The following is a 25,791-nucleotide window of genomic DNA, read 5'->3' on the forward strand; positions in this document are numbered from 1 at the left end:
TCCTTCAGGAAAGCAGTAAATACATGCCTTTTTAATATGCCAAGCTAACTAGCAAGCCATACACCGTTGTCAAATGGAGACCACACACAGTTTACTATGGCACACTCTGTTTCAGTTACTCAACAAGCTACCTACGCGACTGAGACTTAACTGGATGCCACAAGGATTGCACTATTTCCCCCCACTAACCCACCGAAACCATTCATACTCCTGCAAACATACCACAAACAAACCAACTCTACCACGCCCACACAACACCTACAACCCACAACACCTACAGCACTGACAACACATAGCAGAACTCCTCCAATAACTCGCACATTTTCAACATGGCCAATGCATCCTTACACCATGGGCACACAAGTCCTGCTGCGTGGATGCAAACGCCTTACATGCCAACCAACCCACACCCACCTAGAAGCAAACCCATGCACACTGATTGTTTTTTTTTCAAACTAAAACTACCAACAACATAGCAAAAGCAGGTGTGGGCTCTGACACTTTTCACTTGCAAACCAAGCCCTCTTATTTTCAGATACGCCAAAGAGCACCTGGAGACTATGCAAATGGCAGTGGTGTGTGGTATAAATCGCACGATATTCAAAGCAGAAAACATGCTTATTCACATCCCCAATCATTGCAAAAGCCATCAAAGCACCAATTGTTTATTTCAATGAGGTGATCTCGAAAGCAGACTGGTGTTTGGAGAGAGTATATTACCTCGTCATCTTCAACAGCTCAATTGTTCGTGCAGATTAGACCTCAACTGGATTCTCACAGTGAATAAGCTGTGGTCTTCCATTGTACTACTATTTATGTTGCCATACTTTTCAGCTAAGGGCTTGGTCATCCTATCACTGAGTTGCTGTGTAGATCAAGGTAAAAGGCAGTGGATTCATAAGCTGGAATATATGGAGTACATCTCCGACTAGGTAAGCAGTCTTTAGCAGGTAAGTAACGTTTTTGACAAGTTTTTTTTCTGTATTTCAAAAAACAACAAATAAAACAGCTTATTTCAGTTGATCCGTTTTCTCCCTCTTCTTTAACAAAATGTTAAGTACAAATCGAGCCATGATTTTCCAACATGCCTTTACACTACCTGTAGTGTTGTAACTCCTTTAAGCAACTAAGTTTAGAGACTTGAACCTATTTGGACATGAAAGTGCTCTACACTCATTTTTCATATATTCTAAAACTGGTGCCAAACTGCTGTGACGGGTAGAAGGTAGAACTCGGTCTCGGTCAAGTGAGCATGATTAACAATCGTTTTATGAACAAAAAGAAAGTCGCTCAGCTAGCCCTATTGCTACAGTGGGGTTCCCTATCTACGAAAGAAAATAACAAAGGTGCTCGTCAGGATGTCTTACACAACACAACTTGTCCTCTCTCCAGACCTAAATTACCTAACTGGCCCTACCACTGTAAAAAAATAAGCAAGAAAAGTAGTACAGATGAATACTCTGACTTAGTTGTTGGGTGGTGCTTGACTCTCTTCCACTGAATATATTTTGAAATGTCCTTTTTTCAGCTTCTGAGGCTTTTGGCACTCGTCACTGTTCTAACACCAATCTAAAATGTCTTGTAGAAAGGTGCAATTATTACTCTTGTTTGCTTTCTCAGCACAGTATTTATAATCTAAAGAAAAGACCAGTGAACTCTTCCCCTTAGAGTTTCGTAGACTTCAATTATGATGGTTCTCAATAGTTATTTAACTCCAAATGAACAGGGCAAATTGTTGGACACTTTCATAGACTCTTGACAATCCTTAAAAGTGGATTTCCCCCTTTGTTATATTAGATTTTGTAGCATTGAAGGTAATGTTTGATAGCCCCTTTGACTCTCCCCTTCGGAGCAGTTCACCTTCTATTTTGGAGGTAATTCCTTGTGACCTTCTGTGGACCTAGGGACTCTGCTTCCCAGTGTTGGTTAAAGTTCATGAGTTTTATTAATGTTTCATTAGTGATTCGGACCTTCATTTCTCTTCCATGTAGTGTTCCTTGACCAACTATCCTCTTTGTATGTACCCTTTTCGGATCTCCTCCTTGCTTTATTTGTCTGGTAACCAGTTCTTGGATTTTTTGTATCCTCTGGGTTCCTTTTATCCTGAGGAGTATTGTTCCCCTTCTTGGGATATGAAGTGGGCATCTTCACTGGGGCGAATTGCTTGCCTGTTCCATCCAGGAGTCTGTCCTGATACATTCTGGTTTCACCATCACTGTCTCGTGGTCAATGCTGGATTTTACTTTTATGGACTTCATTGATTCACGGTGCGTCACCTTTTCTCAACTCTCATGCTGGACTTGCTTTGCTTCTTGTACTCATGGTGGCCCTGAATCATGCTGTTCCCATCTTCATCTTGTATCCTGGCTTGCAACATTATGTATTACTTCTGACTTCTGCAATTGTATTCTCTCTCCCCTCTTGCTTCTCCACTCTTTTTTGACTGCTTACTCTCTGTTCTCTCCTCCCATCCCCTCTCCATTTTCCTATCTCCTCACCTTACTTTCTTCTATGCACTTACTCTATCAGAAATGTCCCTGGACCTAGTATGATAGCAACCTCGTCTGTCACTCCCCCATCCCCTTACTGCCCCCATCCCCTCCCTCCAGCCCTATCTGAAACGTTTCAGGCCTAGTATGATAGTCGCTTGTTTTGTTCCTCCCCTCCCTTTCCGCACCCCTCCCCCTCACCGTTTGTTTTTCTCCGGCTCTACCAGAAATGTCATGAGGCCTAGTATGGTAGTCACCTGTCTGTTTCCTTTTCCTTCCCACTCTACCTTCCTTATCTATGTCTTAGCTCTTGCACTATCTGAAATGTCGTCGGGCCGAGTATGATAGTTAATTTCACATCCTTACTGTTCATGGCCTGTAAGAATGTCGTTGTATTTTCCCTTGTTCCCTCCCTTGCCTTGAAAGCGCGTTGAAACACATAGGTGCTATACAAATAAACTATCATATCATCCCCTCTGGACAACCTTTATACATGCACTTTTTTATTGGGTGTTTTAACCTGGAAGGAAGTTTTTGGCATCCCCTTTGGTTCTCCTCTTCTGACCAATTCAGATTCCTATTGGGACAATTTCTGGTGGTCTCTCAAGCACCTTGGCACTCTGCTCCCCGGCTTTGATGAAGGTTGTTTAGCTTTTCTGTATAAGGTTGATTACCTGGGCATGTCAGACCTCTGGATCTCCACTCTGTATCTCTTGCAGGCAAAGTAGCCTGTTCGCCTAGACCTCTCTTGAGTCTCCTCTTCTCTTTTTGACTCATACCCACTTTTGGGTTGTACTTCCCTCCCCCCCTTGAGATATTTCTCTTGTGTGGTTTTCTAAGGGTCCCCTCACTCAGGAGGGATATTTGTCCACCTTCCTCTGCAACTCTCATCTGTTCGGTCTGACCTTACACCCACTTTCTAGGGTATAAACGTTTGGCTCACCTCCTTGGGGATTTGGTTTGTGTTCTGTTTTCTAGGGAGCTGTAACAAATTCAGGGAATGTGTCCCTTCTCCCCAAGGGGGAGCCACCACCTTTGAAACTGGGGATGTGAACCTGCTATGCAAAACCTTCCCTGTAGGTTTGGGCAAGCAGAAGCTCACTGGGGGGGACCCCTCCAGCTTAGGGGAAAAGGACCCCCAGGTAAAGCAAACTGTACCTTCTCCCTTAAACCCCATGTCCAACAGGGTTGCTGCACACATGCACATTGATCATATTGTTACAAAAGTGGGCCCTTTAAAAAATGCTGGATCGGGTTTCTGACACCTCTGGAACCAGAGTTCCATGACCAATGGAAGTCCTTTTTCACATTGTGAAGCGGAGCATTTAAGGAACAAGCCTGTTACTTGCGGGGTTGGTGGAGCCGTGGCAGAAGAGGGCGACAGCCTGAAGGAGGCCAGCAAAAGGGACTGAGCTCCCCTGCAGGCAGGGCCACGACATGTACATGGTAGGCAGAGAGCTAGCGCAACTGTGATAATTCCAGGAAAGCTGGGGATTTTTATCCCTGAGGTCTTAGGGAGAGAGAGACCACACTGCAACCTAAGCGGCAAACCAACAGGGCTGAAACGAGTTGTCTGAGCAAAGACGAAGACGACGGTAAACCATGAAGAATGGTGCCAAGCCGGAACAAGCAACCGCCTTCCCCGGCGACAAACCCTGCGAAAGCCCAGGCACATGGGTCACATCAAAGGGAGGGAGGATAGCAACCTAGCTCCATGGAGCACCACAGGAGAAGCCAAATGCTACACTAGAAAAACAAATTAAGAGGTGCCCCGGAGGGCCTAAAAACAAACGGGAACCAAAAGAAAGACCCAAAGAAGGGGAAAAAGAACACCAGACCCAGGGGGAGCTACTATAAAATGGAAAGTGAGCAAACAGCCCCAAGTGCTGAATTTGAAATACATAACTTGGGGTGAGGGAGGAATAGGGGGCTGTGAACTAAAGCATGAAATAAGTGACCAAAAGTCTGAGCGGAACAGACAAATACAAGGATTGTAAATAACCAAGACTTTGCTCAAAAGGAACTTCAGGAGGGGGTTACTAGAAACCGAAGAGTAGGACAAGCCGTGCCGAAAGGCTGAATGATATGATATGGCATTTATAACGCGCCTATACACAAGTGTTTCAAGGCACGACGAGGCAAGGGAGGGGAACAAGGGGACATACACGATCCTACTGGGCCAGGTGTCATTCAGATCGTGCAAATGCGTCGGAAGGGAGGAAAGGAAAGTGCAGTACATGGGAATAGATAAAAACAATAAAGAAAATAGCAGCCAGCATGTGGTAAGTGCGGACATCAGGTATCAAGGTCTGGTGTGGGGACTGTAGGGATACAGAAGTCCCCAAGTGCGGGGGTTGCCAGGTGGGCAGTGCAGGTGTGTGACGCTGGCCGGACAGGGACCTGGGCCCGGGATCAGAGGGTGTCGAGGTAGCCAGTGCAGTACCGGTTTCAGCCAGGAGGTCAGCAGAGGAGAGGAAGAGAGAAAGCAGAAGCAAAGAGAAAGGTTTTGAGGTGTTTCCGTAACCGGAGATGGTTCTCCTCAAGTTTAAGGGAGGCAGGGAGGCTGTTCTAGAGGGAGGCACCAGCCAAGGAGAGAGATCTACCACCAACTCATTGCTTGGAGAAGCGACTGACCCTCGGGGAGTTGGAGGCAGATGAGCGAAGAGCTCGAGAATTAAGATATTTAGGAAGAGCGAGTTGGAGGTATTGAGGCCCCAGATCCCAGAAGGCCTTGTGGACGATGCAGAGGGTTTTTAACTTAATCCTCGCAGCCACTGGGAGCCAGTGCAGAGATTTCAGTCCTGGAGGGATACGATCCCTGGGCTTGAGGCCAAGGACAAGTCTCCCAGTCCTGTTCTGGATGAGTTGCAGAAGGCAGAGAGAACTAGGCAGATTTAGAAAGAGGCTGTTGCAATAGTCCAGCCTAGAGAGAACCAGAGCTCTGGAGACAGTGAGTTTATGGGGGAAGGAGAGGAAAGGCAGAATACCTCTGAGTGGGTGCAGCTGCTATTGTGACTTCTTGGAGATGTCAGAGATGTGATGAGAGAAGGAAAGTGTGGAGTCGAATATGACCCCGAGGTTTTTGGCTTTGCAGGTGGGAACGGGAAGAGGACCAAGAGAGGCCGGCCAGAGAGCAACAGGAAAGGAGGGAGCGGGTGTGCCGATGAGGAGAATCTCAGTCTTACTGGCATTAAGGCAGAGGTCATTGGTGGCACACCACTCCTGGATAGCAGACAGACATTCAGAGATGAGGAGGAGGTATAGGGTAGCCTGAAAATGAGCTGAGTGTCATCCGCATAGCACTGAAAGTTGGGGCAGAGAGTGGCGATGCGGTGGGTAAGCAGTGCCAGGTATTGGTTGAACAGCCAGGGCGAGAGGTTAGACCCCTGGGGGACACCACAGGTAGAGAAAAAGGTAGCGAAGAGGAAGGACCCCAGTTGGACCTGGGAGGGTCGGTCAGAGAGGAAGCATATGCCTTAGGAAGGTGACTGACACTTGACAGCCTGGATGGATTGGCAACAAGTTCTAAACCCAGTCTAGATTACACCCCGCAGTCAAGCACTGCAGATGGATACCTGTAAGAAGATGTATGAAGGTGACTCTCTTGGTCCCATGCATGTGTATAACCTACCTGATATCCGACCGCCTGGCAGGGTGGACCAAGAACAAGGGAAGAAACATGGAAAACGTTCTAAAAGGAAGTTCATCCAGTAAGAGCTGACCTACCAGACTTAAGCAAGTCTTTGTAGAGTAACCCAAAAGTTCATTCTTTGTGCCCTTGATTTGGTATTTAGTGGCTTGAATTGTGCAAGAAGGCTAAAACCTAGTGGGCCAAAACAAGCATTCTTTTCTTCGCAATTTTGAGACGAAACTCAGGACACACGGTTTTCGTTTTTAACTATATTTCAAGCTAAGAACCTGAGTGTGCAAAAAAGACTCTTTCTCAAGAGACACTTTTGAGGGGGTGTGAGGAGGGGCGGGGAGGAGTGGTCACTCACCAACCAGCAGAAGCCACAAAAGAAGAGAGAGAACCGCTTCTCTAGGCCAAGTTTTTCTTTCTATTATTTAGTAGTAGGGTCAATTAGATAGAGGACTAGATGTGTTTGTATGACATCCTGACGAGCACTGTTTATTGTTTTGTATGATTAGTGAACCTCTGCCATAGAAATGGGATCAGGTAAGTATTTTCTTTAAGTTGCACAAAAACTAAGCATTGAGCCAACATTGTGCAGTTGCTGCTTCCTATCTGACTTACCACAGGTCCCTTTTGTCATAAGCGATATGACTTTCCCTTTCTTCGGTCTGAAGCGGGTGACTTCAAAGGGTGCATCGGGCCTCTGAGTTATGATATACTGAACTCCCCATGGCCTGCCATGGAGTTCACCCACCCTCCTCCCTCTCTGGCTCACGCTCTGCATACCTGCTGTTGTTCTAAGGTTTTCTCTTCTGGGGGGCTGCTCGCTCTGTCTGTGGCAGTCTGCTCCTCTCCGGCATGCCGGTCTTCAACCGTGTTGGCAGTGGGTTGGCTCTCGGACAGAGAGACGGGAGCCTAATGCCTCCGGCGCTACTGGGCTCCACAGATTTGTGCAAGCTCTCTGCCCACCACGTACAAGCTGGGGTCCTGCCTCCAGGTAGTGTTGGCTCTGCACGGCAGCATCCGCTCAGCACTTCTTTCTTGTAGTCAATTGGCTTCGTTAATCTCTCTCTGCATTTAAGGGGATGATTCTTTATATACGATGTCTTTAGGTGAGAGACATAGTCCATTTTGTTCTGGGATTGCAATTCAAAGGAGGTGTCAGCATTCGCACCAACCATTTGTAAAGGCCGCATTAAGTAATTTCTCTGTTACCATATATGCCAAGAACACTGGGGTCATTGGGTTTAAGGGAGATCTTAAAATATCTGTCGTCCTTGTCCCCTAAGGTGGGGTCACTCACAGTGCGATCCTTCTTGCCCAACACCCTCAGGTGTGTTTTGAGTAGCAGGCTCACCTCCCTAGTCTCACAGGGGGCGACTCCCTCTTGAGAAGAAGACACGAATTCCCTGGATTCATCATACAGCACAGAAATTCTTATGGCTCTCTCTGACGCATTCAGTTAACATCTTCATCGTTGTTATGTTCCACACCTTTGTCAACCAAATCGGAGCAGCCTGGATGGAGCTTGCGTTCCATATTGAGACAATTACTAGCTTAAGCTGCTAACAGTAAATGAGTGGCTGGTACTCCTTCTATTTCAAATAGAGAGAGATAAATATCATGTGTTAATCGAAGTATGATCTATTTGTGATAGTTCGGAATGTCAATATCACTGCTCCTTTCCGTATAGTGGGGTGCAGCACACAGTGTCAAATTTGACAGTATCGGAATCTCTCCCCCACCCCTAAACTCAGAGACCTGCTTAAATCGCTCAGATGTTTTGATTACACCTTTCATAAACCAGTCCCTTACTTTAGTGCATCCCATTGTTACCCACGCATCAAAAAATGTATTTGTCTGGGTGGAAATATCGCAATTCTCTTGAATTGGTGTAAAGGGAAGGGATGAGAGCAAAACTCTGACATTGTGTGACTTCATCCCAGCCCTCCATAGTAGCCTTCATAATCAGATCACTGCATACATTCGGGGCTCTGATGCTTCGTCAACCGTAGCTGCTTCCACTATGTATCCCAGATATGGATTGTTTTCCAGGTCTAATTTTATTCAATTCAGTGACCACTTTCAGTTGAGATGCTAATTAGGATCTGTAGAGGTCCAGACACGCCATAACACCTTTAGCCTTATGGTATAAGGAATATTCTTCATTGTGTCCTGTTATTTTACCACCCCAGGTACTTTTCAATACAATGTCCAGGGTATGACGTGTGTTGCAAGGATTGAGTATAGAGATTGCCAGGAATAAGTATAGGAGACTGGGAGAATTTTAATTTCACCTATAGAGATCGTACCCAACCAAATAACTCTCTTGCCATTGTATGAAGAATGGAATTGGAACCTGTAGTTTCTGTGTTTTAATCTCCTTTGGGCCATTGACCGTAAGAGTGTTTCTTGCAAAGCCACAATCTGTTGTTTCTGTGCAGCTAGCAAAACTTTCATTAGGGGCGTGCAATATTGAATGACCGAAAGCTGTACTTTGCCCTTGCACCAGCCCTAGGTAATAGTAGAGCCTAGCCATTAGCTTGTGGGCCCTTGTCTCACTCAAGAGCCTGTTATTTTTAACCTCTTCCAACATCTTTAACGTTCCAAGCCAAATATGTAAATCCAATACATGAACATGGAAAAGTCATAGATGCCATACCCTTCCCCTACCTTCTGATCGATTTAGGCAAAGGTCAAGCATTGTCTTGGCCTTGAGCTTATAGTGGACATACAGACGGTTTCAGATGACAGAACAATAACCATTTAGTGTCATCATATTCCAGCTCCCCTCTGGTTTGTGTCACTCTACAGACCCCACTATGAGTGAAATAATCAAAGTTGAGACAGCTCAGAATTAACTGAAATAGGTTACACCTTCCAAGCACTATAAGGGTGCTTCAAACATCTGATATACATAAAAGTAGCCCAGACAGAGCTCTAGGAGCAATGAAACCCCTTATGTACACAGAGGTATATTGCATTAATGTGCGCTGTCCTGTAGTATCTTAGATCTCTTGGTTTGCTATCTGGACTCCACCCTCTGTTCCCTCAGAGAAGTAAAAGAGGTGGACTCTTTTCCAGCTTCCACTGAAGATGAACACCAAGCAGCTTTGCTCCTTCTTTTGGTGGGAACTACGTTGTCATTTATCAGTTCATTTTAAACTTTCTGCCAAACGGATAGGTACATTTGTATAGCAGATTTGTTTCTTCAAAAGGTTTTTTTTTTTTTTTAAACGTATTTTATTGATTTTGGTGGGAAAAAAAAGAACGTGCAATACAACGAGAAATCAAACGGTGGTTCAAACAAGGGAGGGGACGGTGCAAGGGGGACAGGGGAGGGGGAGGGAACAAACAAATCAACAGTCTTCATGTTGCAGCGAACTTACAGTGGACGGATGGGTTAGGGCCTGCGACCCAAAGTTTCAGGAAGCAGGAGGGGTCGCAGACAAGGGCTGTCCTTCCAGTGCTGGCGTCAGGGGATAGTGCCAGTGTGATGCTACGAGATTTCAGGGGGGTTTGTGGTCGGCGCTGAAGCGTATGTCTCTGAGGAGGGCCTTCCATGATTCCAGGGTGCCGCACTCGGTTTCGCCGCTTGACGTGATTCCTTCCTGCCAGGCCCTGGTTTCAGCTACTGTCCATCTCTCGAGTTCTTTGAGCCATCGTTCATGCCTGGGGCCCGACGGCGTCTTCCAGGCCATTGCAATTGTTCTCTTAGCCAGGATGCATGAGATGTCCATTAGTCTGACAGCATGCTTGGACTTGCTAGGTCTGGGGTAATTCCCCAGGAGGCACTTGCCGGGGGTCCATTCGTACCTCGTCATTCCGGCGTCCATGCAAGTCTGTTTGGCTTTGGACCATAGTGTCATCGCCTTAGTGCAAGTCCAGAACATGTGGATCATGTCCGCTTTATCATTCCCACACCATGGGCATGCAGTGGAGGATGTCTTATTGAAGGAGGCGACCCTGTGTGGGGTCATGTATGTCCTATACAGGACGTTCAGTTGAATCTGGCCGAATCTGGTATTCCTGGACACTTTTTTGGGAAATATTAGCGATCTCTCCCATTCTTTATCCGTGATCGGGGTCCCAAGGTCCGCTTCCCATTTCGCCCTCAGATCTTCGCCTTTAGGGTTAGGTTTTTCGCATAGTCTGCTGTAGAGCCTGGAGACTGGTCTCCAGCCATCCGAGAGGTCATGCATTTCTTGAAGTAGAGGGTCAGGGGAGGGTTCCTCCGGCCAGCCGGTCCATTGTTTCTTGGCAGTCTGTTTAAGGCGGTGGTACCAGAGGAACTGGCCCGGGGGTATTCCTTCGGCGGCCTTAAGAGATTCAAAAACCCTGAATTCCCCTTCCTCGTACATGTCGCCCCATGTGTATATGCCGGCTTCTTCCCACCTCCTTGCTGTGGAGAGGTCTGCATCCGTTCGGCAGGTGTCTGCTAAGATGGGGTTATCCGGAGAATATGGGTGTTGTACTCGCCTGATGTAGCAGGACCTGGCCCATATCTTCCTTCCCAGGTCAATCACTTGTGAGGTGACCAGGGATTGCCGTGAGGGGTGCCACAGGGTTTCCTTGGGGATCACATTGTTCGAGGATTGCCTCAGTAGTTCCGTCTCAGCCGAAGGTTCGTCCGAGAGCCATTTCGTTATGTGACTCAGCTGGGCAGCCAGATAGTATAACTGGAGATCCGGTAGCTTTATTCCACCCTCTTTGTGTGGCAGGGAGAGAACAGATAGCGACAGTTTGTGCCTGTGGGGGCCCCAAAGGAAGTCCCTGATGATAGCCTCCAGCTTCTTGAAGAAGGGCGGTCGAACGCAATGGCAAATGTTCACGAAGAAATATAGGAATCGGGGGAGTACGATCATCTTGACTATCGCTGCCCTGCCCACCATGGCCAATGGGAGCCTGGACCAGAATTTTATAGAGCATCGAAGACTCATGATGGCGACCTCAGTGTTGTGTTCGTGCGTGAGTAGCGGGTTATGGCTTACGTTGATCCCCAGATAACGGAACTTGACCAGTTGCCAACCTATTCCTATCACTGGGAGATTGCTTTCTGGAATGTTGCGTAGGCCCGCCAGGGGGAAGGCGGAGGACTTGCTCCTGCTGAATCGGATCCCTGAGTACTTCGCGTAATTATCTAGTACCTCCAGTGCTATCGGTGCGTTAACTTCGGGAGTGCTTAGGTAAAGGAGGACGTCGTCTGCGTATAGAGATATTATGTGGTGTACAGTGCCCACCCTGATACCAGCGTCGAAAAGCTGCTGCCTGAAGTACAGTGCAATCGGCTCCAGGCCCAGTATGTACAGCATGGGCGATAGCGGACACCCCTGTCTCGTTCCCCTTTGTATTTCCCAGGCTGCTGATACCATTCTTCCCGTTTTCTCTCTCGCCATTGGGGAATTATAGAGGACCTCGATCCAGCTGATGAAGCCCCCTCCGAAGCCAAATCTTCTCAGGACCTCCCTGATCCATTCCCAGTATATGGAGTCGAAGGCCTTGATAGCATCGAGCGACAACACCGCCAGGTCCTCGTCCCTCTCGTGTGTTTCAGCCATTACATGCTGTAGCCTCCTGAGGTTAGCAGTGGTGTTGCGCCCAGGTACAAATCCGTTCTGGTCTTCATGGACGATGGATCCCACCACTCTGGCCAGCTTGCGGGCTAATATGGATGTGAGGATATGGCATCGTAGTTTAGCATGGCCAGAGGGCGATAGGACTCAGTCGGTGGGCGATTTGTGTGGCTTGAGCATAGGGACGATTATGGTTTTTTTCATGGTGTTGGGGAGAATCCCATTCGTGTATGCCTCCTGGTAGACCTCGTGGAGAACTGGGGTGAGGATGGACTCATACGTCTTGTAAAACTCAGGTGGGAGGCCGTCGCTGCCAGGGGCTTTGTTGTTAGAGAGGGACCTGATCGCCCCTTGCACATCCTCAAGAGTGATCTCCATCTCCAGTTCCTCTCTCTGCTCGAGTGAGATGCGGGGAAGTTCTATCTCCTCAAGTGTGTCTATAATGTCTTCAGTAGGAATTAGCTTCTTGTGAGCATACAGTTCGGTGTAGAATTTGGCAAAGGCTTCATTGATCCCCAGCTGGGTGGTGTGGGATGTCCCATCGGCGTCCCGTATCTCCACTGGGAGATGTTTGGGGTGTTCCCGCTTGCAGAGCCAGGCCAGTAATCTCCCTGGTTTATCCGATTCTTTGTGGGATCGGGTGGTATGCGTGGTGAAATCGAATTTCTTTAGTCTTTCCCATACTTGTTGACATTCTGCGCGGGCTTCCTTCAATTTATTCTCGGCCTCTGTGGAGTTGTCGTGAGCAGACTCTAGTCGGGAGATCTCAGCTTCTCGTGCTTCGGGGCGTTCTCTGCAATCGCCTGCGAGTACCACCGGCTCTCGATATAATTTCGCCTCTGGTCACCACCTTCATAGCTTCCCATAATGTGCCCCAGGAGGATACCGACCCCATGTTGATTTCCAGGTAAACTTCAAATTTTTTTCGGCAAGGCCTTCCCTGAACTCGAGATCATCAAGTGCTGCAGTCGGCATCCTCCACATGGGGATCGGGGGTCTGGGGCCCCTCAACTGCCATAGCATGGTCAGTGGGGAGTGGTCGGAGATCGTTCGCCCCAGGTACTCTGTAGATACAGCACGTGGGGCGAGCTCCTTGTTGATAAACAGGTAGTCAATTCTTGTATGGACTCCGTGTGGGGCTGAGTAGTGGGAGTAAATCCTGTCGGCCGGATGGTGTTCCCTCCAGATGTCCACTAGATTGAGCTGCTCCAGAGTTTCCCTCAGGGCACGGGATGCAAGGTTGCTCGGGTGTGGGGGGGGGGCAGCGATCTGTCCGCGCTTGCGTCAGCAACACAATTGAAGTCCCCTCCCCATATGAAGGTGCGGTCCCGGTGCCGAATCAGCTTTGTAATCATTGTGGCGAGGTACGCCGGTATTCCGTGATGTGGGAAGTAGGAGTTGACCAAGCAGACTGGGGTCTGTTCCATTGTACCCCAAATCACTACGTATCTCCCTTCCTTATCTTGTTCACTCCCCTCCATCTGGAAGGGCACGTCCGGGCTTATCCATATTAGCACCCCTCTAGCGTATTTAGAGTAGGGGGACCCTCTCACAGTCCCAGCCCATCGGTCTGCAATCTTGGACATGGCCTCCGTCGTGAGGTGAGTCTCTTGAAGGAGTGCAATCGAAACTTTCTTCCTTTTGAGATAGGATTGTATGCGATTGCGTCTGAGGTATGAGCCCATACCCCTCACATTCCATGTCATCACAGTGAACTGTGCCGCCATCGGGTCTGAGTTTCGGATTTAATGCGGGACTCGGTCTCCGGAGTCCGGCTCTGCTTTAGTCCTCCGTAGGTGGCCTGCGGGGGGAATGTCACTGAATTCCGGTCGTCGGGGTCGCGTCCTGGACCCATCTCGGTCTTTGTTGGCAAAGGAAGCATGAAGACTGTACAACTAATAAAACTAATAACAGAACTCAAACTGGTGCGCCCAGCGACTACAACATTGTCGCGGTGCTCAGGCGCTCTCGAGCCGTCGGAGCCCATCCGGGAGTCGGGCGCGAGCTGGGTCAGGCAGGTGCCTAGACCGGGTGAATTCTACGCTGGGGGTGGGGCGAGGGCCTGGCGGCGGAGCCGAGTGAGGCCGTTTCCGAGTGAAAAACTGAAGTTGGATTACCTTCTGTGTTCCAGCGTCATGTACGATAGTTCTTACTGTTACTCGGGGGTCGCTTGTGGGATCAGGGGGGGTTAGGCCTCATTCCGTGAGTTGTCCTTGCCATCCGCCAGGTTATTATCCTCTAGCCACATGTTGGCTGCCTCTGGATTATCGAGGAATACCACTCTCTCTTTGTAGACGACCCTGAGGCGTGATGGATATAGCAATCTATATTTTAGGTTCAGTTGTCGAAGCCTAGCTTTTATCGGGACAAATGAATTCCCCTCTCTCTGAACCTTCTGCGTATAGTCCGGATAGATGGAGATTTTTGAGTTCCCTCTTTCGATGGGGCCCCCCTCCCTTGATCGCCGTAAAATAGTTTCTCTGTCCTGAAAGTTCAGTATCTTAGCGATTATAGGTCTGGTGTGCTCCAGGGGGAGGGCGCCTCTGGAGGGATCTGTGGGCCCTCTCGACTGAGAATCCCTGGGTCAGTTTGCCGGCCCCTATTTCTTGCAGCAGAAGGGTTTCAACGAAGGATGTGGTATTTGCCCCCTCGTTCCCCTACGGGACACCCAGGATCCTGATGTTGCTCCGTCTGGCCCGACCTTCGGCCTCCTCCGCCCTTTCCTCTAGGAAGGCAACTTTCCTCTTCAGAAGGGCAACTTCTGACTTCATGGCTGTGGTGGCCGTGGATGTTTCCTCCGTCGACTGTTCGACGGTCGTGACCCTCTCCGCCAAGTTGCGAGCGTCTTGGCGGATCAGTTGAATATCAACTTTGAATTCGTCGATCTTAGAGTCTATATGCGTTTTTAGTGAGGCTATGGCATCAAGTATCTGAGAGTGGTTATCGGCGGCCACCCCTTCGCTCGTCCGGGCGACTTCAGAGGAGCCGGCCCTGGCTTGGTGGAAACAAAGGAGTCCATGGTGGCGGCTCTGGTCTTATTCTTGGAGGCCATCTTGAGGTGATGATTGCGGATGTCCTAGGCCTCAAAGGATAGATCGCTTGCGGGGTTGCTAGTGAGGCCCTCTTCTTAGCCGAATTTCGGGCCGTGAGCTATGTTTTGCCCCCGTGTCTGGTTGTGCGGCCCACAGAGGCGAGTTTCAGAAGAGTAAGGGTAGGCGGGAGGCCCCCCTCGCGGGTGAAGCGGGATCTCGCGCACCTTATCTTGTGGGGCTGGATCGGTAGAGTGACCCGAGCCAGGCCAGTCCTCTGTCAGACGGGCGGCGGCCGGGGGAGTCGTTTTCCTTTCTCGTGCTTCCGCTTCTCCCCACCAGGCCTGGAAGTCCGTTAGGGGAGGGATACCCCTCGTAGGCTCCGCTATGCGATGCGAGGCGCCATCTTGGATCCGATCAGAGCGGGAGGGGGGAGAGCCGTTTTAGGGCCGCAGCTGCGTCTGGGGGGTCCAATTCGGCGGGCCCAATGGTTATTCAGATGCAGAACCGCTTCCCCCAACCGCACATTCCTCTGCAAGGGCTGGGGCCGCACATGAGCCGGAGAGAAAGGATCAGGAAACGCCGTCTCGGCCGGAGCTCGGCAGATCAGCTACCGCTCGCCATCGGCGCCAAGCCACGCCCCCTCTTCAAAAGGTTTTAAGTCCATTTTCATGGCTCTCCTTCTAGTTGGAGTAGACTGTGGCAAATCTTGACATAACGAAAGCTACTGTCCAAATATTTGGTATGCACCATTTCCCCTGCTTACATTGATATTGGTCTCTCACTGAAAAAATAGGAAGCTTTATTACTTTGTGTCTAGAAGTTGTGGAAGGGTGGAAGTTGTGAATTGTTCTTAATAATGCCCATGTGGTGAGCTCTATCTATTTAGACTTCAGTGGTGGCTGATTCTTTCAGAACTAAGTGAAAGATCCCTTATGCACATTCAAACATGTGACTAGCTCTTCACACTTTATTTGCAGGGCTGTATTTAGGTTTCTCATCTCATAATTATTGCATTACCTGCAGGTCTTTTTGTCTTGTAAACTGATGGCAATTTCCATACTGTCTGCCCTCTCTACTAGGCAAGAGATCTTTTATTTAAGAGATGATCTGAACTGATCTGAACTGAAGTCTTGTTAATTGGTCTCTTAGATTCCTCTTCTATATTATAGATCTCTGCTCAGAGGGCCCCCTTGTGGGTTAATAAGGCACATCTACTGATGCCTTTCCTTCTGAAGTCACACTGATTGCCGTTAATCCACCCACGAAAACACCACCAGCATCCAGGGGAAAGTAAATGCAGGGCCATGTACTGCTTTAATTTTTGATGAGTCCAGTGCCAATTAAGCCCTGTTCAGAGGGATCTATACAGAATGAAATTGTGGTTGTCCGTTGGGGCCCTTTCTCGGGGGGTTCATTGCTGATTGCAGATCCCTCCCCATTTTGGTTTTCCCTGTTATGTTGCCGAACCTGCTATTCAATCAGGGACCAGCCACCTTTCCAGCTTTGTTCCTCTGGGCGTGTGCCCCTTTGCATGCCTGCTTTCTCCGCCAGTGAAAACCATGCACCACTAGGCATCTATATAACTTTCTATCATACACCAATCTGGTCATCGCACCCATCTCTAGCAATGATTGGATGAGGCCTGCTTTATTCCCCTCCACTAGTGGAAGGACTTATCAGCATCAACCCTTCATTGGCATCACTTTAACTGAAAAGTCGGGGACTGGGAGCATTAGATCGGTCTTCATGAGCCCGCTCTCTCTTCCATCTTGGCCACGCCCTTGATCAAACCGATAGTTATTCACTGCATGTTTATTCTGGGCTAATTTAACTATGCTCTGTTCATTGTTGTCTTTGTTCCTTTGTAAAAATGAAAATGTTTGTATGGTAGCGTCTGTTTTGTGTACTGTACCTCTTCTACATTGAAGGCATGCAACCAATGTTGTCTTTGTATAGTGATCTTCTTGTGTGCCTGTATCGTGGTACTGTACTTTTCTCAACCATGGCATGTGTTGTACTAAATTGCTGCAGATGGCAGCCAGCCCCTTGATTCATACATGTACCTATTTCCTGTTTGCAGGTGTAGGGGCAAGTCATATCCATATGAGCTCCCTGTCGCCAGTGTTGTGATTTGCTTCTACAATGAAGCCTTTTCTGCTTTGCTCCGGACCGTACACAGTGTCCTGGATCGCACACCTGCAACTCATCTTCATGAAATAATATTGGTGGACGACAAGAGTGAACTGGGTGAGCAGTGCTTTTACCCCATGTGCATGTTCATTCAAAGCCCTCCTGCCTCGGCAGAGATCCTTTTGTATGATCCTTGGTGTTTGTCACTGCTGTCATGATACTCCCTGCCCCCCCATCCCACCATGCACACTGAAAATTGGAAGACCTCCTCAATTGGTTTCACTCTCCAGAATGGCTACTTAAAGGGTCTGAAATAGGCTCTCATTTGAGGATAAATGTTGAGCATGAGTTTGAGCATCTGAATGCAGAAGTTCAACGACCGGTTGGGCCAAGCACATATTTGCAGCAGCAGCGGCATTTTCGGGTCCAGTTTTTTTGTTTTGTTGCCATGCAGGTCCTAAAAGTGACTGTATATCTTATATGTTAATATAGTTTAATAGACAAAAATGGAATCTTAAAAATTGTGCCATAATAGGATTGGTTTGTCACAATCCCTTCTATCAATGTACAGTTACTACATCTTTCAAATAAAGGGTCCCAACTAAAACTAAGAAACTGTTTGCATTTAGGTGGATTCAGGAAAACTGGGTCTAATTATTTTAAGGGCAGTGCGCAAATCTGTTTTTAACTGCTAAATCTGAGCCTCATATTTTTCGCTGATTGCCTCTGGTTCAAAGGCCATACCTTTTACAGCCTAGTATATCACCCCTAATTATTTCAACTTCTTTTAAGGTAACTGTAAGTGATGGGGAACAATAACCTGTAACAGCTGTATCCATCTCCAGCAATATGGTGGTGATGGTTTCCGTTGACACCCCCCTCTCTGGTGTTCCTTTACAGTTGTATTGCAGGCTTTACCAAGAATAGCTCCTCTGAGCCCAGGCCAATGGTATTTGCAAGCAATAAAACGGCAGATGAGTAATAACTTGCAGCATAAACACTGAGCGAGTTAAGTTCCCTCATTTTCCAGCACCGCCTGTTGCATAAACTCCCAGTAATTATTCTGCTTTTCAAAAACCCTTTTTTCTTAGCAGCTCTGATAGCTTTGTTCAGTGAGTAGATTCTACTTGAATGGTTTGACCCAAGTAGTTCTTTCTGGGAGGATAGTTTCATTGAGTGTTTATCTCTCTTGTGTTGGGTTTGATGGCTGTAAAAAGTTGGCAAGCAGCACTGTCACTTACCATTGCAGTTGGGTGATTGGAGGGTCAAGGAAGCGGGGTGGGGCTGTGGGGAGGGGTTGATGGTATGTGCATTGCGTCATAGGTAAATTAATGTCTTTAAACGTTGCAGACCTTTGTTTCCTTTGTATTAATATGACCATGCTGACCCAACCAGCAACCCCTGAAATGTACCCTAAGCGACTACCCAGTCATCCCCAGCGAGCCTGAATGGATTATTTCTTGTGTGGTACCTCTAAGAGGAGAATGTGACACCCAAGAGTGGTTTCTAAATTTGATTCTGAGCTATCAAACAGCATTAAGAGGATTAATGCCTCCACAGTTCCCCCCTCACCCTTAGAGCACACCTTTACCCAACACAAGGCCTTGGGGGCAATATGCGCACAAACCGAGACGGAATGAATCTCTGCTGACGGAGCATGTGAAACCTTTCCCCACACACCTATAGTCCCAGACCATGCAAAATGAGGCATGAGGAAACTGTGAACCCTGGAATGTGCAGAGACCATGTTTGGGAAGATCCACATAAATCATGCACACCGATGTAAGCTGAAACCATACACACTGAAACAGTTTGAAAGTGAACAGGAAGATAGTTGGGCAGTGTCTTCACAGAAAGGCACAACCATGCACACACTAACCAGTATGAATGTATAAAAGCCAAAGAACAGCAGAACGTATGCACACAGATGCTTGCAGAAAATATGCACACACAGACGGATGGAACGCGTGAGTAATAGAAGGGGGTCCCCTTTTGTACAATGTAAAATTTTGACAGGTGGTCACGCCCCCTGCTTCCGGTCTTTGTCCCTCCCCCTTTTTATCTGCTTTGATTTAAACCTCTGATAAATTTGATATAAAAAGGATATAAAAAATGTTTGATTTTACATCAAATGCACATTGGCTATGAAGTATTTTCTAATTTATATCAGTTTTGGTATAAAATGAATATACATTTTATATAAAATCTATATATAGGTGGGAGCAGCGCTCGCCGATGTTGCTTGATCGAGGGCGAAGTGAGCTCTGAAGACGGGGACTGTGAATATAGGGTTTTGCAGAGTGACTAAGTGATGTCGTCAGAGGGGTTCCGCCCGCAGTGATGGGAAATGGATATATATTTTATAGAAAAATTGATAACTGGCCAAAGTTTTTGATAGCAATTTTATTGAACCCCAATAATTTTTATATACATTTTATATATACAAGAATGTTTGATATACATTTTGATCTAAATGGGCGGCCCTAAGTCAATGATGGCCTGGGGGGGGTGGGTCTTACAACCCAAATATGTAGCCTTTGTGGTAGGCATGGCAAACTAGGGGGCTCTTTTAGCTTTCCGGTGGCTATTGTGAGAAACCTAAAGCTGTCTCCCTAGCTAGTCCCAGGGGATCTGTCAACCAGGTGGCCAGGACACTGCCATTGCTATTTGATCCAGTTCCTGGGGGTGGACCAGTGAGGGAGGATCACCTGGATGGGGGGCGTCCTGTGGGAGTGGGACACCAATGGGTGAGACGTGGTCCCCTTCTTTCAACACCTTTTCCCCAATCCTACCACATAGGATATTCCAAAACACTGCCCCCCCTTTTCTGATACACTTTCCCACAACACGAAAGGGGAACTAACACCAGAGCCGTTTACCTGACATGTCCCAATACAAGGGTCAAGGGTTAGGCAAAATCAGGCAATTGAGCTGAATTACACACACCCGACGTCCCTTTCCCTTCCCCACAGGGATAAAAGGTGGAGCACGAGAGCACAGGACGAGCAAGGCAGACTGCACAACATGAGGGCTAACTCAGCACAGGAGTTCAAGAGGAGGGCAAAAGATGGTGAATACCGAGAGGGAGACAAGGAGAGAAGTGACCTTGTCCTTTCTGATATAGGCCCCTGAAACCCCCACAGATGGAAATCTAAGTCCGCGAACAATAACCAGCGTGTGTTGCAACAGATGTCTACGGTTTACGAGACCCATCTTCTCTGATAACCAGGCCGGGGAGAGACCCGGGTCTCTGTGGTACCAACCTTGACTCAAAGGAGAAGAAAGCCAAGCAGTTCATGATAGCCGGTGAGTCGATGGAGAAGCTGATAAGAAACCGAACTGTGTTGAATTGTAAATAGCCAACGGCTAAAGTGAACTTTGAAAAGCTAAAGCGGGGGGGGGAAACGAGCAACGGAGGAGGCTGGCACCAGTTGGGTGCTCAGGCAGGATTACTCTGGTGATTACCCAATGGTAGAAAGACTACCGTAACCAGGAAGGGGTCAAAGTGGTCATATAGGGGTCTTGTAAAATCCTCTGTAACGTCGAAAGTCTTTGACCGACAGATGATTGCGAAGTTAAGGGAAATGAGTCCCGTCTGGGGGGAAATGAGCATATGAACAGTCTGTTGAAAAGGTTGGCAAGAGGGAAGCCGACGAAAGGGGCGAAGCCTGATGAACTGTTTAAAAAGACATTAAGATTCGTGAAAGTAAGAAAAGCCACAGTGAAACCCGAAGGAGGGAGGTGAACGTCTCAAGGGGGTCTGAGCCCGAAAAAGGGAGATCCTGGGTGGATAGTTGTAAAGTGCATTGAAAAGGAACTGTTAATCGGTTTGTTGAATAAGATTTTGTAAAGAGTCTACGCCCGGAAGAGGGTGACCCAGGGGTGAAGCCATCACCCATGGTGTACGTGAATCAGAACTTTGTGATTATTTGTTTTCTGGATACATCAGGCCTCGAAGGCAAGAGACTTTGTATTGCAAAGAGACTTGGACATCGAAGAACCTGACAGCTGATGCGGCACTGTCGGCTCGTGTTGAGAAAGCTCGAGCTTATGCTGTGCTCAGGAGATCCACTTTGCCCCGTGCTCAAAACGTGGGGAAGGGAGACCCCCCTGGCAATCAAATCCTGACTTACTATTTGTGAACAATTCTTTCTTTATTGAAACCCTATTGCACACTTTTCTGTAATTAGTTGTAAGGATTTGGCAGTGTTTTTTTTTTTATTTTTCATTTGGTGGTCGACGCTTGCTCCCATTTTAGAATTAGGTTTAGGTTGGGCGTTTTTCCACCCTGCGTTCATTGTTCAATAAAGAACCTTGAACTGTGATTCCTTGTGTCAGTCTTTACTGTTGCCACCATGACTTCCTTAAACTATTCAAGGAAAGATGATTATGAACAGCTACAGTTACGATGGGGGGGAAAACAACCCCTGGATGCCCCCGGGGTTCTGAGGATAGTTGTACCCCTTATTGTCTAATGGGAGTGATGAGTTGGAAGATGCGCAGGACTTAGTGGCGGAACGCAAGGTCAATGAGCTTGGTGAGAACATGTCTACACTCTGTCATCAGCGAGCTGCCATTCACTGTTACGGTTATGGGGTGCTCTGTTGGAGACTGCGTTCAAAACATAAGGAGCATGTGCCCATAACAGTTGCTAATCTGGAAATGACGACTGTAAAGACTGGAGGCTTAAGCTTTCAGGAGGTGATGCAGGCTGGTTCTTAAGTACAGTGTTTCCCCAAGACCCACACTGTGTTAGGTGTGAACATTCTTCAGGAATCACACGGCCACTTTAGTGGCAGTGTATTTATGGTTAAGTTGCTGTTTCCATAGGAAGAGCACTTTTTGGGCGGTTTATAACTTCGCTCCCGCTGCACGAATCCTCACCAAACTTTGCAAAAAAAGTATATGGGCCACTCTGAATTTTGGTGAGGTTTGGTCCAGGGGGGGCAAAGTTATAGGGGGAGTCCCAAAACTTCTGTTTTTCCCATAGACTGAATGGGGAAAAAACTTTGCGCACGGCTACAGGTCAAACCGCTGGAATTTTCACCAAATATGTGGTAGGGGCAGGGGCTTGGTCCAGAAAGCGTGCTTTTGTAAATTTGGTGACCTTCTGTGCAGTACTTTTCATTAAAATTACCAAAAGTGGGTGTAAAAAAATGTGTGATATCTATGTCCGCTTCGCGGTCACACTTCCCTGTTCGCTCCACGGACAAGATACCGATTGGCTAAGGGGCCGGCGTCATGACCGGGGACACGCAACGTCTCTGCCGATTGGCTGCAGCGAGACGTGTTCTGCGTCAGATTGTTTGGATGCGCCCGACATCTTGGATCCGCCGATAGCAGAGCGACAACCAGCGGAAACATGCTTTATTTTATAAAACTCTTTTGCTGTGTCATAGAGCGTTGGGAAAGGTTCAGACAGTAAGACTTGGGTGATGAATGCTTTTGTTCTGCCGGTCGGTCTTCATGATGTTTTTTCTATGGCCACCTTGTATGCACAGAAAATGAGGGGTCTAATAACGGTAGTATTTCAGTCCATGCAGTGCACAGGGAATTTGTAACTGTTGTAAGGACACGCGTGGTGTTAGCGAACATTGAAATTGACAACATGCCGTAATTGCATTACTTTTTCTTATGGGTATTGTATTCATTAGTACGCCGCCATGGGTGTGACATGCTACGGTGGTTGTGGCCAGGGCCTAGAGTCTTGGATGCATGGCCGAAGGCCTTACTTCCAAGACTGTAGGCCCTGGCCACAACCACCGCAGTATGTCACACCCATGGATACACCCGTAGTAATGCATATCGATTGCCTGGTTGTGGGAAGTGTGCGGCCATGCACCCAAGAACAAACTTGTAAGCACACCCATACCATGTAATATCTATGGACATACAGCTAGGACTTCAGCCTCTGGCCCGAAGCACTGAAGGATACCACACCTATAGAAAACCCCCAACTTCCACACATTACTGAGGTGTTTGGGGGGAGACCCTGCACTTTTGGGTGCATGGCCAAACGCCATGCATCCAACAACAAAGTTATATCTTCTTCACTTACAAGCCAGCATGGGTTTCATCTAGTGCGGTGGTTGTGGCCAAGATGTATACTTTTGGGTGCATGGTTGCAGGCTGTATGCCATACACCCAAGCATGTACACACTGCCCACAACCACTGCATCTTATCACATTTATACTGGACACCCTCACAATCGATTATATATCTGGCAGGTGTGGCCAGCTCCCAGAGTTTTGGGTACATATTCAGTACATGCTACATTTACAATGTTTCCTTCTGTGGGTGTGCTACTGATTTTTAAGCAACCATGGGTGTAATATGCTGTGGTGATTGTGGCCAGGGCCTACAGTGTTGTGTGCATGGCCGTAGGCCGGACGCCATACTTCCAAGACTATAGGCCCTGCCCACAGCCACTGCAGCATGGCACAGCAATGGGTACACCTGTAGTATTTGTTATTGATCAGATGGTTGTGGGGAGTGTGTACAGTCTAGGGTGCATGGCCAAAGGCCATGCATCCAAGAAGAAACTTCTAAGCACTGGAGTTATAAGCTACTTCACACCCATAGATTTAAATGTATGGACATGCACCTGAGATTTTAGGCCCTGCCCACAACCTCTGCAGCATTTCACAGCTACAGAGACACCCCTAGTATTGAACATCACTCAGGTGGCTGTGGGGAGGGTCTGCAGTCATGAGTGCCAGGCCATGCACCCAACAGCACAGTTATATGTAGTGTACTTACAAGTCACAATGGGTGTGATATGGTGTGCTAGTGCATCACTCAGGCGGCTGTGGGGAGGGGCTGCAGTCATTGGTGCATGGCCAAAGGCCATGCCCCAAAAAGCACATTTGTACGTAGTGTAGTTATATGCCCCAATGGATGTCATATGGTGTGGTAGTAGAGGCCAGGAAGTAGAATATTTGAACAAAATAATAAGCACTGCAGTTGTAAGCAACTATGGATTTTATATACTTTATACCCATACATTGATAAATCTGTGGCCTCACACTCAAGTCTGTGGCTTGTGGCTACAAACTTCTGCGGCATATCACAGCTATAGGTACACTTGTACTATGCAACATCATTAAGATGGTTGTGGGGAGGGTGTAGCATTTTGGGAGCATGGCCGAGGGGCATGCTCCTAAAACCAACCTTGTATGTAGTGAAATTACCAGGCACAATGGTTCCGATATGCTGTGGTGTTTCTGCCCAGGATCCACAGTCTTGCCTGCATGCCCAAAGGCCATGCACCCAAGACTGAAGTCATAAGCAGTGGGGTTATAAGTGAATATGGGTGTGGTGTAATGCAGTAGTTGTGTGCACATCCTAGCGTCTTGGCTGCATGGCTGCAGACGATGGTCCCAAAAGTTAACTTATAAGTAGTTAATTTACAAGGACCATGGTTTTGATATGCAGCGATGGTTGTGGGTAAGAACTATACTCTTTGTACCTTGGTTGTAAGGCGTAGGTGGTAGGTGACACAACCAAGATGCAAGGGCCAGCCTACAGCCGCTGCAGCATATTAGTACCATAGATTAGACATGTAGGTTTGCATGTGTACAAAATGACTGCCAAAATATTTACTCCTTACTTTGTTCAGAATCCATATATGTTTTAAATGCCTTCAATACTTGGCGGAAGTATCCTTTTTTAATTTCTGTGATAAAAGAAAAAAGTATGTTTGTCTATTATACAATTTAGTACGTTTTTATAAAATGCAGACTGTTTACCTTTTTTTATACCCTTTTATTTAGTGTACAAACCAGTGTACTGTGCATTCTGCTCAGTTTCTGTGTTTGCTTTTCTAATCCTTGGGTCTGGGGAAAAAAATCCATGTCGGATTAAAAAAAACATTTATTTGCTATAGTACTAACTACTTCCTTGTTTACTTTGAGTGTTTCCTTCATCTTTCTGATTAATGTTATGTTTGTTGCCTTGCTACCCATTTTTAACAACAGTTAGATACCTGTAGGCGTATCCTAACTGTGCATTTGTTCTTACAGTTCTGTGATATTCATTTATTTGTGTCGTTGTTATATCCTCTTGGGCAGTTAGATACCTGTTGCCGTATTCTAACTGTTTGTAGTCTTTTCCATAATTTTTTGGTACTCTTGAAGTACACATTATTTATTACATTTTGGCTTTAACAAGATTAAGAACGCATTTGTAAGATTAGTTGGCAATCTCTGCTTTAGAGTAATGGTGCGATCATTACATTCGAACCATCCACATTTCTTTTTAATGTATGCAGTGTAGTGACCTGCATTGGTTGTAGCTCCTGCATGGTAGATTATACCTATTGTTGTAAAGGTTTTCTTTCCAGGTGACACTTGACCATGTGTGAATCCAGTCAGTTTCCAATTGTTTTGGTACCATCTGCATTATAACGTAGAAGCATAAGTATTATGTAGGCACTATGCTATTGTATCAGTAAGGTGGAGCGATTGTCTGAATTGCAAATAGTACATAATCTGCCATGGTTTGCATTCTGTACAAGTTGCTGAAATGGAATGCATTCACAATTAGTTATGGAAACATACACAAATCGCTCATTTGGAATTTGTTCCTGTATCACATTGTTACAGAGAGTGCATGTATGTTTCCACATGTATGATATCTGGAAGATTTCATTTACAGGTATGCTTTTGTTTTCCAATACTAGTAGTAAGTAAATCAGAAATTCTTGTGGATCTTCTTGTGTTTTCATAGTGAATCTCACCATTCCAGCACAGTTGTCCAATTCTTGCCTTATTCCATGAACACTGTGGGGGTAATTCATAGAATTCAGCGCACAAGTGGCGCACGCGGCTGGCGCACAGTGTGCGCGTGCGAATCCCTGCGCCAGCCGCGTGCGCTGAAATCCATTTCCGCGCACAGCGTATTCATGGATTCCAGCCACCAAAACCAGCCGTGG

General features: G+C 47.2%; 1 protein-coding gene across 6 annotated transcripts in view; it reads left to right on the forward strand.

Moving 5' to 3' along the window:
- The window catches only part of GALNT11 (polypeptide N-acetylgalactosaminyltransferase 11), a 982,259-nt gene that overhangs the window by 293,950 nt on the left and 662,518 nt on the right, over positions 1–25,791 (forward strand). For all 6 annotated transcript variants that reach the window (XM_069647915.1, XM_069647913.1, XM_069647912.1 and 3 more), the window contains one exon: positions 16,809–16,975. In XM_069647915.1, coding sequence (XP_069504016.1) covers positions 16,809–16,975 — 167 coding nt within the window. The remainder of the gene's footprint in view (positions 1–16,808; positions 16,976–25,791) is intronic.

This window comes from Ambystoma mexicanum, chromosome 2q (assembly GCF_040938575.1).
Source record: "Ambystoma mexicanum isolate Mex_15411 chromosome 2q, UKY_AmexF1_1, whole genome shotgun sequence".
In the NCBI taxonomy this organism is placed as follows: domain Eukaryota; kingdom Metazoa; phylum Chordata; class Amphibia; order Caudata; family Ambystomatidae; genus Ambystoma; species Ambystoma mexicanum.